At 55.4% G+C, this 12,450-nt stretch overlaps 1 protein-coding gene across 4 annotated transcripts in view; it reads left to right on the forward strand.

Moving 5' to 3' along the window:
- The window catches only part of MYO5B (myosin VB), a 342,886-nt gene that overhangs the window by 315,966 nt on the left and 14,470 nt on the right, over nucleotides 1-12,450 (forward strand). For all 4 annotated transcript variants that reach the window (XM_032882535.1, XM_032882534.1, XM_032882532.1 and 1 more), the window contains exons 30-33: nucleotides 7,248-7,446; nucleotides 7,707-7,800; nucleotides 8,891-9,034; nucleotides 11,245-11,396. In XM_032882535.1, coding sequence (XP_032738426.1) covers nucleotides 7,248-7,446; nucleotides 7,707-7,800; nucleotides 8,891-9,034; nucleotides 11,245-11,396 — 589 coding nt within the window. The remainder of the gene's footprint in view (nucleotides 1-7,247; nucleotides 7,447-7,706; nucleotides 7,801-8,890; nucleotides 9,035-11,244; nucleotides 11,397-12,450) is intronic.

Consider the following 12,450-nt stretch of genomic DNA (forward strand, 5'->3'; position numbering starts at 1 on the left):
TGCTTGTCAGGGATCCAGTCCCGGAGGCTGCTTACTTACTGTGGATTTGTCTTCCTTTGCAGCAATAATCATGGTGTGGTAAAGTAAAAATAGCTTTTCTTATATCTTAAAAGAATTGCACTCCCAGTGAGCCCGGGGTACAATAGGGGACTCCCAGCCCGTGACCCCCAGTTAGGTACAGAAAGCTGCCTCACGAAGGGAAGCCTGTAGAACCTGGTCCCCAGTGCCTACCACAGCTGGAAAGTGGCCCGACCAGACCGTGATGGGTTTGTGCCTTTCGAGGTTTGGTAACCGCCGCAGTGAGGAAGGAGTGCTGGGGGGCATGCAGGGCAGGGGGGTGCAGACGGCGATTCCCGGGCCAAGTAGTGAGGCCATCAGTTCTTACAAGGGCAGCCCCTGCCCATAAGACAGCTCCGAAGACCCAGCCTGCGATTTCCCTGTAACGGAGTGTTCTGGTGGGAACAGAAGTTGCAGGAATGCATGTATGCTTTGGGGTGGAGGGGTTACAAAAATCTGTCCTCTACCTAGAAAAAGCTTACATTCCCAGGCAATGGATTTTGCTTAGCTTTCTGGAGGGCTATTCCCCACGCCCAGTCACAGCTCCTCTGAGAGTCCAGGGTCCCCCAGTTTGGAACTTTTTTCACGTGCTAACTTCCAGAGTTTATAGAGTTCTGTTTCATCTTTATGACTGTGCCTCTTTCTTTGTTCTCCACTTTGGGAGAGAAGCCAGTAATGAGGGTCTGTTCTGGGAAGGAACTGCAGGAAGATGGATGGCTCTTCTGCTTCCAGAAAGTGCTTTCATTTCCACGTTTTGGGAGCTAAGAGAAATCAGCAACATTATTACCATTTCATCTGTGGCCAAAATCAAATTAAAGAGAGGGCTAGTCCTTGCCCCCGGGGATGGGCTGTTGCAGACACAGGTGGGTGTCTGGAGGGTTTGGTGGGGCAGGCCTGGGGAAGTGGGTAGCAGAACAGGCTAGGCTCACCTCCCCGCGTGCACTTAGGTCACAGAGTGAGGTAGGAGCAGGAGTGTGGTGAGGGCTCAGGTCTAGCTCTGGGAACAGTGTACATTTGGCCACTGGCTATTTCCACTCAAGTCTGTGGAACTGCAAAGAGGAACTTAGAGTGCATTATTGGACCTCTGCTTGGGTCCCAGGAAACCTTGCCATCCCTCTACCCAGCAGGTTCCAGGAAACAACAGGAGGCCCTTGGCACAAAAGGTAGCTTTGCCTGTTGGACAGGCAAAGCCGGGGTTATTACAAGGAGCCTGCTTGGGACAGGGGAGATCCTGTTTAACCAGAAAAGGGTGTGTGCACATTTCTTAGGATAGGCTTGGCGTTCATGGCTCATTTGGGCCTGAACCCCAGTTGCTGTGGGATGTCTTGCTCAGACAGCAAAGGAGGGAGGGAGAAGAGAGACTCAGCCTCCCCAACTCCCTTCCTTGAATCCTCACTGTCACTGTTACCAGCTGGAAACTCTGTGGGGCGATGATTCCCTCATAAGTGTTCCCAAAATTCACTGGGTCCCAAACCATCAGCATAGTTCCTGTCTGCTGTAATTCAGAGGCATGGCCCTATTTATCCCAAGACAATTCACCTTCCCGGGCCCTGCCTGCAGCTCAGACATTTCTCTCATTCATGGTGCTGGGGTTACGGCCTCCTATTCTCAGAGATTGTGGGGAGCATCCTGGGCAGTTGGGCAGAACATCCAGCTGTGAGCTACAGAAATAAGGACATCCGTGGAGCAGGACATTTTCCAGTTTTTTAGAGACTGGAAACTGACCATTTTCGTGCTCTTAGGAACCTTGCCTGTTTCCGTTCACAAGGAAGCAGGGCCTCCAGCCGGGACAGAGGGATGGCGGTTGGGTCAAAGTCCTGACGGGACTCTGTGGACAGGGTCCACAGAGAGAAAGCAAATATTCTCCCACGCCTTTTCGGCTGCATGAGCTTTACAGTGAGCAAGATTATGTCATTAAAGATCTAGAAGGAACCTCAGATAAGTCAGAGGGGCACTTTCATTTTACACATGAAACAGGTCCAGGACATGTAGGCGACAACCACGACCACGCCTTTGGGGTGCCTGGTTCTCCAGCCGGGTTCCTCTGTGCTGTCTTGCTGCCTTCTTGGAGCAACTTGGAGACTACCTGCTGGTTGCTCAAGTGTGTCTGTAGGCTCACCGGGAATGGAGCTCGGCACAGTGGTGTGTACCCAGCCCATCCTCCTTGAATGTTTGTTGATATGTTCATTGACCTCTTGTACTTTATTTTTTAAAAATTCCGGTAAGCTGGCGTTTGGGTTTTCCTTCTCCTGCCACTAGGTGGCGCTCCCTCCCAGGCCTCCCCCCATGAGGGCCCGAGAAGGGGGGAGAGAGTCCCCGTGGAGGAACCGGACCTCTTTCACCCAGGAACAAAGGCTCGGACCTGAGCTGGCTGACTGCATTTTCATTAGCCGGCGTGCCCGACTTGCTGAGCACTGTGTGATGACTGGCCCGCACAGTCTCTACTTTTATCTTTGTGCATCATGCCCGGCCTGTTCCAGAATTAAGAATTCTGAGAGCGTCTCCCTCGGAACAGGGATTAATGCTAACTTCCTCTCTGTGTAACTCAGCAATGCACAGGCACCCGCCAGAGGGTGAGAGGTGGGACTCCGTGTGCCATCACGGGAACTATAGGAACACCGTGACCCTCCCGGCCAGAGCCAGCAGCCCCCTCCCTCCACCTGGGCATCTGGAGGGCCAGCCAGGGTGGGCGGCTGTCCGGGCCAGGCACGTCCTCTCCCTCTTGGGGTCCCTTCACTCATGGCAAACAAGGTGAAGGAAAAGGTCCCGCGTTCCTGGTGAGCAAAGTACTGGCTACTGACTGCCCTAGTTAAATGTGGTAGGAGCTGAGAAGGGACGGGCGCTAGGCTGCCAGCTCCCACTTGACATGGCCAGGGTCCCTTTTGGATTTGCTGGGATAAGTGGAACACACAGGTGAGTTCCGTGCTAGGAACTAGAGGGGACAGCTCAAAGTCTCCAGTCAACGCAGTCTCTGGGGAGGCCAGGCCTCCATGAGAGCTCTGGACATTTGAGGAGCCAGAGTCCTAAAGAGGAGAGGCCCCCACGATGGACTTCTTGGCAGTAATCCGCTCACTGCCCATCGGGAGGCAGCACAGCCCTGAAAGGAAGGCGTGGAGCCCGCACGCTCCCGGTGGTCCCTGCCCCTTCCCTCTCCTTCAAGCTTCTCAGGGTGGGACCTAGGAGCCGCATGACCGGCTTCCCTCTAGAAGCAGCTTGTGTGATCCCTGCCAAGGCCTGGGGCCGCCCTTCATGAGGCTGCGCTCAGGGGAGGGGATAACAGGGTAGCTACTCCCCCAGACCTCACCTAGAACCCAGCAGGAGCAACACAGCAGCTCCACTCCTCCGGGTGAAGGTTGTCTCCCTGCTGTGAGGACAGGGTTGCCGATCCTTGCACACCGCCTACGGCTCCTCCAGGATTCCTGCCAGGAAAATTGGGATCCAGCCAGCAGGAGGAGGATCCCCACACACACAGTCGGGGGCAGCCTCCTGGCAGGTGGGAGAGGCTCAGTCTGCGGCCTACAGCCCCCTCCCACAGGCCCTTGAGGATCTCCTGTGTGTGCCTCGGGGAGGTGCATGGCTGGGGGTATGGGGAGCATGCGTCTGACCTCCAGGAGGGACTCATCCGGCAATAGGCAGGCACTGGGCCCCTGGGGAGGGTCAAAGGATTTGCAAGGAGACGGCAGCTGGCCATCTGCTTTCCAGGTTGAGTGAATAGGAGAGATGCCACCCAGTCCCTGGGGTGGGGGCAGAGAAAGTTCCGCGGGCCTCCTGCTTGGCTTTTACTCATGGTTTATGTGCAACTGCGGTGAGGGCTGGAGGTGAGATGAGCTGATGCTTTTGTATCCTTAGTGACAAAGTGGAGAACGGCCTTGAAAAGCAGACAGCGGTGGAGCTGTCTCCCTCAATGTCACCGAGCCTCGTGTCCCCGGTCAGAGCACAGCAGATGCCACCTCCCCGGAGGCCCTCTGGGGCTTCTACTGAGCGCAGGCCTTGCCTCCCTGCCCTGGTTGCAGGTCTCCCCATTCTCTTTCCTTTTCTGAATCCTTCGGGGGTGGGGGAGGGAGACAACCACTGCTGTTCACAGAATTTATTGGGGCAAGTGCAGCCTTTGGCTCCCATCGTGATCCACAATCCCCCATGAGAGTGCACGAACCCCCTTCTGAGACCCGGCCTGGGGAACAGGGACATTCTTAGGCGCTCAGGTGCTGGTGATCGCAGAGGAAGAAGGGAAGCTGGGAGTTCTCGAGCTTTTCCTTTTTTTTTTTTTTTTTTGGTTTCCAACGTTTGGCCTCACTTTCCTGGACATTCTTCCTCCCTGTCTCTTCCCTCTACACTCGATGCCCTGTTTTTTGTCCTTTATTTCTAGCAAGACTGAGGATTGGGGATATTTGAATGAAGATGGAGAGCTCGGCTTGGCCTACCAAGGCCTAAAGCAAGTTGCCAGGTCACGCATACGCCTTCCTGCCTGTGCCTGCTCTGTCTGTCCCGCCTGCTCGTGTCTACGCTTACCTGTCTCTCACCTGGAGTGGAGGCCAGGGCCTGAGTCTCGGGGGTGCCGTGGGCTGCCCCTCGGGTCACTTGGCTGGTGCTCTCTGTCCGGGCTCTGTGTTTATGAGGCCCGGGGAGCTGCTCATATGGGTCTAAGCGACAGCAGCTGAAGGCTCAGGGGAACCTTCTTGGGGTCAGGACACTGATGCTTCCAGGATTCAGGGAACTTGCCGCTTCAGTGGAAGATCTAGAACCTGAATCCTCCATGTGGTACCGGAGTCTGAATAAGCCACTGGCCTTGAGCTGTGGGTGAGCAGTTTACCAAGGGAGGTTAGACACACACCATGTGGTGGTCCTATCCCACTTTGGCTGCCTGCGTGTGGCCCTTCGGGTCTGTGGCATAGCTTGGCACATTTGAGCCCCCCAACAACCAAAGCGGCGATGGTCCACAGGCTTGTGTCCCAGAAGAGGCCCTGGCGGTGGAGTCCATGCTGGCCCAGGCCCCTCGGCCTGGCGGTGGTGGGGCCGGGTGGGAACCCGACGCCCTCCCATAGTACCTCCAAAGTGTTACCTGCCCATGACCTGCTGGAGGGCCCATTACAGCAACAAGAATCTGTTCTTGGGAGAAGAAAGTCCAGATCAGCTGGTCCTTGAGGCAGCGTGCCTCCTGGCTCTAGGTTGCTAAGTGGCCCCACTGCCTGTGAACAAGGGGACCTCGGTCTCTTCCCTCGCTGCTCTGATGTGGATCAGAATGGGACCTGCCTCATGGAGTCATTCTAAGGAATAGGGTTAAGACAGGTGGAGCATTTTGGCACGTGCCTGGCACGTAGTAAGCACAGGACCCATATTATCTGACATTTCTGTTATAATGGCCATTATTCAGTAAGACCTGTCCCAACGAGAAGTTTGTTTTATTGGGGAGGGAACCCCCGTGTAAAACCAGGTGATTCCTTGTGGCTCTCTATCAGCAGATTGGATTTTTTTTTAAATAAGCAAATGAATGGATTAACAAAAGTGAAAGCTCAGACCTATCCATCAGGAGACGTGGCTTCTAGAACCAGCTCCGTCACTGGCTGTGACCTCTGAACTCTTGGCCTCGGAGGAGGTGTGTCTAGCCCTGTGCTTGGCTAGGGATTCTCCTATCTTGCCCAGAACCGAAGCCACCCAACTACAGTCTAGATGGAGAATAAGAAAGCTGCCCGCACAAACTCACAGCACAAGTCAGGAACCAAATCCTGAGGGGGAGTCCCGAGAACCTAGTGGTTTCTGTTCTCTCTTGAGACGTTTATAACTTTCTTATGATGCTTTTAGTGTATTGTAGCCAAGAGTGGATGCTTTCTAAATATCCTATGTCCTCTAAAATGCTAATTTAATCACAGAGCTCTTCCCTCACGTCATTAGTGCTTTCAGCTGATGATGCTGCGTGTGGCGTGGGTGAGTCAGTCATTCTTCCAGCATTTCTTCACTTGTATGAATCTGTTGAGAAGCCCCTGGGAGTCGGACATTGCTCCCCGTGTCACTTGGGAGCTGACTGAGCTACAAAAGACATGGGCACAGCCATGGGGGCGTTGACAGCAGACACTCCCCATCTCTCGCTCCCTTGGCAACTTGGTCCCTCCTCTCTTGTGGCCAAACTAGCACAACTGTAAAAACAAAACAAAAAAGGTGTCTCCAGGGCAGCTGGGGACTCTTACTGGCATTTCTGAGGCACTTCCAGGTTCCTGACTCTAAGCTCTGGTCACTGTCTTGGCATCCCTGGGAGAGACCAAAGAGAATTTTCGAGCATGTGGGTCTTGTCAGACAGCTTTTGGTGTACCTTTCATCCAGAACGTCCTACTTTTCTTTCATGTGATGTTCACTACCCTGAATCAGAACATTTGCTCTTGAGCCCAAGAAGGTAGCACCTCATTCCCATTGGTGTTTCCCGAGGAGGAGGAAGCTGCTTGGGAAGCTTCAAGAATCCCTTGCCTTCTCATGACGGATGGAACAGGTGTCTCCCAGAATTGTCTGGGGACCTTTCAGACTCAGAGTCTTCTGAGACTTCTCGCCAACCTTGCCCAGATCTTCTCAAGATTGTTCTGCTTCTGCTCATGACACCAGCTAATCTGAAACCTTCCCCCAGATGGTTCGCCAGGAGTCTTAATTTCTGTTTTGACTAGAGAAAAATTTGTGTATTTATGTCCGCAGACAAAGTGGAGGTGGTGACGAGAAAAAGGAGGGCGCTCGTGTTTTGCCTTTCTAAGACAGGCAGATAATCTAGGATAGAGGAAATACGTAGGCACTAGTTGAGTCTACTAGGCTTTTGTCTTAACAAGGAGATTCTTGAGAAGCTGGCGCAGATGTGGATACTTTTCTGTAAATGATGCTGTAAGAAATTTATTTCTGTGGATGGCAATTTGACACGGAGACAATCTCTCAATCCCAAACCAACTGCCTGCGTAGGATGAAGAATGCAATGGGGGAGGGGGTGGCAAGGAAAAGGCCTCAGACCAGGGGTGCGCGTTTGGCCCCGAGTTCCCATCCTCGGACGGGATGGGCTGGGCTGCTTGCCAGACTGTTCCCCTCGGCGTCTTCCCCGTTGGGTTTGTGCAGTTGCTGCTGCTGTGTGCTTGGCTGCTCCCCGTTGCGTGTCCGTCTGTGGCCCCTCACGTGGGGCACCGACCTGAGCCCCACGGTCACCGGCCCCCCTCGCCCTGGTGCAGGCTGCTGGAGGCACAGCTGCAGGCACAGAGCCGTGAGCACGAGGAGGAGGTGGAGGGCCTCAAGGCGCAGGTGGAAGCCCTGAAGGAGGAGCTGGACAAGCAGCAGCAGACCTTCTGCCAGACGCTGCTGCTGGCCCCGGAGGCCCAGGTGGAGTTTGGTGTCCAGCAGGAGATCTCCCGGCTGACCAACGAGAACCTGGTGAGTGATGTTGCCCATCGGATCACACTCTGGAAAGTCACGTTCTGGAAACAGTTGGAGCCAGCAATGGCCTTGAGCTAAATGGGCTGGGTTTGCATCCTTGGCCCCATAGCAGGAACAGAATCTAGAAACCACCCTTCAGCAAGGGTTTAGGACTGGGGTTGGTGGCCACCGAGGGCCATCCTGAGCCCCAGGATTCTAGCCCCTGCCCTCCAGGGCTGGGTTAAGTCTGTTCTCACACTGCTTCCCTCTGATTTTAGGACCTTAAAGAACTGGTAGAAAAGCTGGAAAAGAATGAAAGGAAGCTCAAGAAACAACTGAAAATTTACATGAAGAAGGTCCAGGACCTAGAAGGTAAGGCCTGTGAGAAAGAGAGAGAGGGTGTGTGTGTGCGCTCAGTCACGAGTGAGGGAAGGGAACAGATGGCCCACTTCCGTCTGCAGGCTCTTCCTGCTTCCCCCGTCCTCTGGTGCCTGTGCCCAGTCCAGCCGTGGGATGGACCAAGTCAGAACCCACAGGCTCACCTGTTCTCAGGTGGCCGGAATCTGGACGAAGATCAGTCAGCCAGCAGGTGTTTGGGTGCTTCCTCTGAGCTCTGCACTGAGACCGTGGCCCTGCGGCCCTGCCCTCAAGGGAGCTGGGAGGCGAAGCTTTCTGGTGTGGGGAAAAATGCTACATAACACACAGACCCCAACCACAGGGGCCTCACTCCATGTGACAGGTAGTCAGGAAGGAACAGGGTCAGTGCTGTGATTAAATTTCTAACCTGGAATCTGGCCCAGAGAGGTCAGGCAGTTTTAGATTTTCTTCCAGAAACATCCAGAATGTGCTTTCTCTGACTCCTTGCTATAAATCTGTCAGCCCCAGTCCTTCTTGACACATGACAGCTGGCGTGGAATCCTCTCTGGGTCCCCCCACCGCCTGGATCCCCGCCCCCATCCTTTTACTCTCATCTCAAGAGCTGTGTCCCCAGGGTTGAGTCCCATCTCTCGTCCTAATACCAAGTGCCTCTGGGCACAGCACCCAGCACGGGTGTCATTTGCTTACTCACCTGGTTATGTCCACCTGCTGCTTTAGAGGAGGATCTGGGAGGAGAGGCTATGTGTTCTGCTTAGCCCCTCTCCATCCCTGAATCTCTCTGCTCTCTTTGAGTTCTCCTTCTCCTGGCCTCTCAGGTTTCAGGCTTCTCTCTCTCATTCAGTCTTGAAGACCTGTCATTCATTCATTCTGAATTCTTATCCTAGGGGGGCCCCCAGTGCCTGGTGCTAAGCTCCTTGGAGTGTGGTCTGGGCTGCAAGGACAGATCACATGAGGGGTGTGGGAGCTCAGAGAACCTAGAATGCTGGATCCCCAGAGCAAAGCACCACTGACCTAAGGCACCCCCGCCTCTTGGGCCTGCAGCCTGGAGCTCTCTCTTCATGCTCCCTGTCTCTTTCCTGTCCAGCCACCCAGGCACTGGCCCAGAGTGAGCAGAAGCGACATGAGCTCAACAGGCAGGTCACCGTCCAACGGAAGGAGAAGGACTTCCAGGGCATGCTGGAGTACCACAAGGAAGACGAGGCCCTTCTCATTCGGAACCTGGTGACAGGTTGGGACCCTCTGTGGCATCCCACCCCCACACAGCTCCTTCCCCAACTGCATGGCCAACCCAGCATAACCCACCCCCCACTCTGCGCCCCGCCACCTCCCACCCATCCTTGGCTCTCTGTCACCCTCCCTTCCCGCCGCCTCTCCTCTACCCCCCCCCCACCCCCCCCCCCCCCCCTGCCGCCAGGCCATGCTCATGCTATGATGCTATGGGGACCACATGCCAGGCTCTTGGGTACAGCTCTCCTTGCCACCCCGAGCCACAGCCTGGTTTGCCACGTGGCCCGGCTCCCTCCCCTCTCGTCCTGCTCCACCTGGCTTCCCCAGGCCTGCCTTTCTGCCCAGCCCAGTCCAGCAGCTGCCTGCCGAGTAGGGGGAGGAGGCTTGGAGGAGAGAGTCCTGGGTGAAAAAAGGGAAGAATCTTGGGTAGACGGTCCTCTGGACCCTGAACCACAAGCTCCTCTACTTGGAGCCTTAGGTGTTCCATAAAATGCGGACGTGGGAAATACAATAGATGGGAAATATGACCGGAGAAAGTGCTATGCTGAAGTCACAGACTCTTCTCAGTGTGACGAATATGAAGTGGTTGCTTTTTGCAGGGGCACTGGACGGTCAACTAGGAGGTCGGGGTTGTTTTAGAGAAATATGAGTTTGCCGAAGTCCCACCCTGCTGAGCAGCTTGCTGAGGGCCGAGGGCTGTGGAAGCTGGGATGACTCTAGTCTAGGGCAGATTTTTCCCACTGTTCTTTGCGTTGGGTATTTCCAGCGACTGAGTGCTTTGGCTCTTTTTCTAAAGGCTAATTCCCCCTACAGCTGCCCTGCAATCTGATGGGAAGCCCCTCTTCCTTCAGCAGGCTGCATCTGATTCTAAAGCTGCTAGGAATGAGCCTTTCATCTCTGGGGAATGAAAGTCAAAGTTCCCAACAATAGAGTCCAAAACTAACGGGACTGCTTGTGCCAGCAGACGGTGGCTCCTCCCCACTGTCCCGGCTCAGGCAGCCCCAGACGAGGCCATTTCTCCCTAAGCTGCCTGCATGTCACACCCAGTCCCCTTCCCTCTCGTCAGCCAAACAAATGCCAAGACTCCGTCTGACCTCCTCCTAGGTCCCTGGCACGGGCTGGTTGCTGTGGAGGATAGAGACGTGTCGAGCCGTTGGTCCTGCCCCAGACGCTAACACTTAGCTGGGCAGACCACGTGAGTCTATAGGACATGGGACTCAGGTCATGATAGGACAGCCCAAGACAGGACAAGCTGTACGCAGTTCAGGCCACCCGTCAGTGGAGAGGCTGGCGAGACCAGTGTCACACTGTGGCCCTCGGGGGGTGGGGAAATGGCCGTGGCCACTCAGCAGCCGACTTGATCTATTCCTGGCTCTGAGGAGGTCTAGGCAGCTGCTGCGAAGTACATAGTTTCCAAACGGACGTTAAGTGGGCTAAAGGTCCCTGTGGCCTTCCGGGCCCCGGCGCGCGGGCTCTGGCTTTGGGAATTTGCGGTCTGCCAGCTTCTCCCGGGACCTGCTCTCGCCGTCCGCTGTGGGAGAGTCCGGGGTGCCCGCAGCAGGGAGCGCCCCGAGCTCCCTCACTGGCTGGGGAGCCATCTCCTCCCTGCGGCTGGCCCCGGGCCCGGGCCTCTGTGTGGAAACCCGGCAGAGAGCTGCTACCTGTGGGCTCTTGTCCTTCATGTTCTAAGGACCAGGCATTAGGAGCCTGTCTTATTGTTCTGGTCCAAACAATGAGGAATGTGCTTTTGTGAGTTTGGGGCTTTTAACTAGTTTCTGAAACTAGTACTCGGGGTCAGAAGGTGTCTGTGTATCCCTGACAGCTTCTCCCCTAGTCCTCCTCCAGCCACACGGCCCCTTGAAAGGTTACTCTTAGAGGAGCTCCAGGAAAATATTGAAAATACTTCTATTTCAGGGCCACCTAGGTGCCTCAGTCAGCTAAGCATCTGCCTTCATCTCAGGTCATGATCTCAAGGTCCTGGGATCAAGCCCCGTGTCAGGCTCCCTGCTCAGCAAGGAGTCCGGGTCTCTCTCTCCCTCTGCTTCTACCCCAGTTTGTGTGCCCTCTTGCTCATTCTCTCCCTCAAATAAATAAATAAAATCTTTAAAAAAAAAAAAAAAAAAGAAAAAGAGGAAAGAAAATATGTCTGAGCAGGTTCTCAGAGCCCCAGGCATCTGCTAGAGTCTAACTCTTGGTGTTTGTTGCTGTCAGAGCTGAAGCCGCAGACGCTGGCGGGCACCGTGCCCTGCCTTCCTGCCTACGTCCTCTACATGTGCATCAGGCACGCCGATTACGTCAACGATGACGTCAAAGTGCACTCCTTGCTGACCTCCACCATCAACGGCATTAAGAAAGTCCTGAAGGTAGGTGCCCCGGGCCAGAGGTGGTGGTTGGCAGCGGACTGAGGGACGCCCATGGGACGGAGCCCACGGCTCCCCATAGCTCCGCCCTGTCTGGGCTTTCCTCGCGTCTCCAGCTCTGAAGGCGGATGATAGCCACGCAGCTCGCCCGCGGAGCCAGGATGCGCAGGCTCAGAAACGGTGGGACGCCCAGAAATCCAGTGTTGCTGTCCAGCCGCCTCCAGGGAACCCTGGGGCTTTCAAAAGCCTTGACCTGTGGTGCCAGGAGGATGCTGTGCTCCACTCCAGGGCAGGCTGACCCTGCCCTACAGTGCCATGCAGGAACACAACCTGAATAGAGACTTCCTCCCAGACCTTTCCGAGGAGCTGGGTGCCTGCTACGCAGGCAGGGCAGTGGCCCAAGGAAGGTATAAACATTTATCAGGTTCCGAAGTGTGGAGGCCCCGGGCTGGGACAGGGCTGCTTTTGGGGCCCTCACTGGAGGAACTCCACCTAAAGGCACGAGGCCCCTTACCAGTGTAGTGACAGCCTCTGCAGAAGGAGGCCGGCCTGCAGGGAGGGGAGAGGCCGGGCCACATAGAAGCTATGGGGAGAGGTAAGCTTTTTGAGGGAGATCAGCCCTCCGTGAGAGAGAGTTGTGCCTCGGCACAGGCCCACACCCCAAGCGGCATTGCTCTGAGACTGCCCTCCGGTCTGAGACCACACTCTGCCGTGTGGCAGAAGCACGGAGTCTAGACCGCTGTCACTTGCCCCCCACCCTTCTGGGAGTGTGTCGCACCAGCCTGTAGCTTCTGGCTTCGCGCCAGCTGTGTCTCAGTTACCGCACCTCCTGCCCAATTTTATCCGCTCCTGGCTCTGAACGGACATGCTGGTAACTCTTGGGTCTGAGTCTCCTGCCTCGACCCCTCACTCGAGCTCGTCCAGACGCTTGTGCTGGTCTGGGCAAGTCGAAGGCTGACTTGAGAGGTCACTGCCTCAGGAAAACCCTCCCTCATCACCAGGCTCCACCGGCATGCCCAGCCCTACCCATCACTCTCCATCCGACCCCCTTGTTTTA

Source organism: Lontra canadensis, unplaced genomic scaffold (assembly GCF_010015895.1).
Source record: "Lontra canadensis isolate GAN:19392208 unplaced genomic scaffold, GSC_riverotter_1.0 scaffold82, whole genome shotgun sequence".
Lineage (NCBI taxonomy): Eukaryota > Metazoa > Chordata > Mammalia > Carnivora > Mustelidae > Lontra > Lontra canadensis.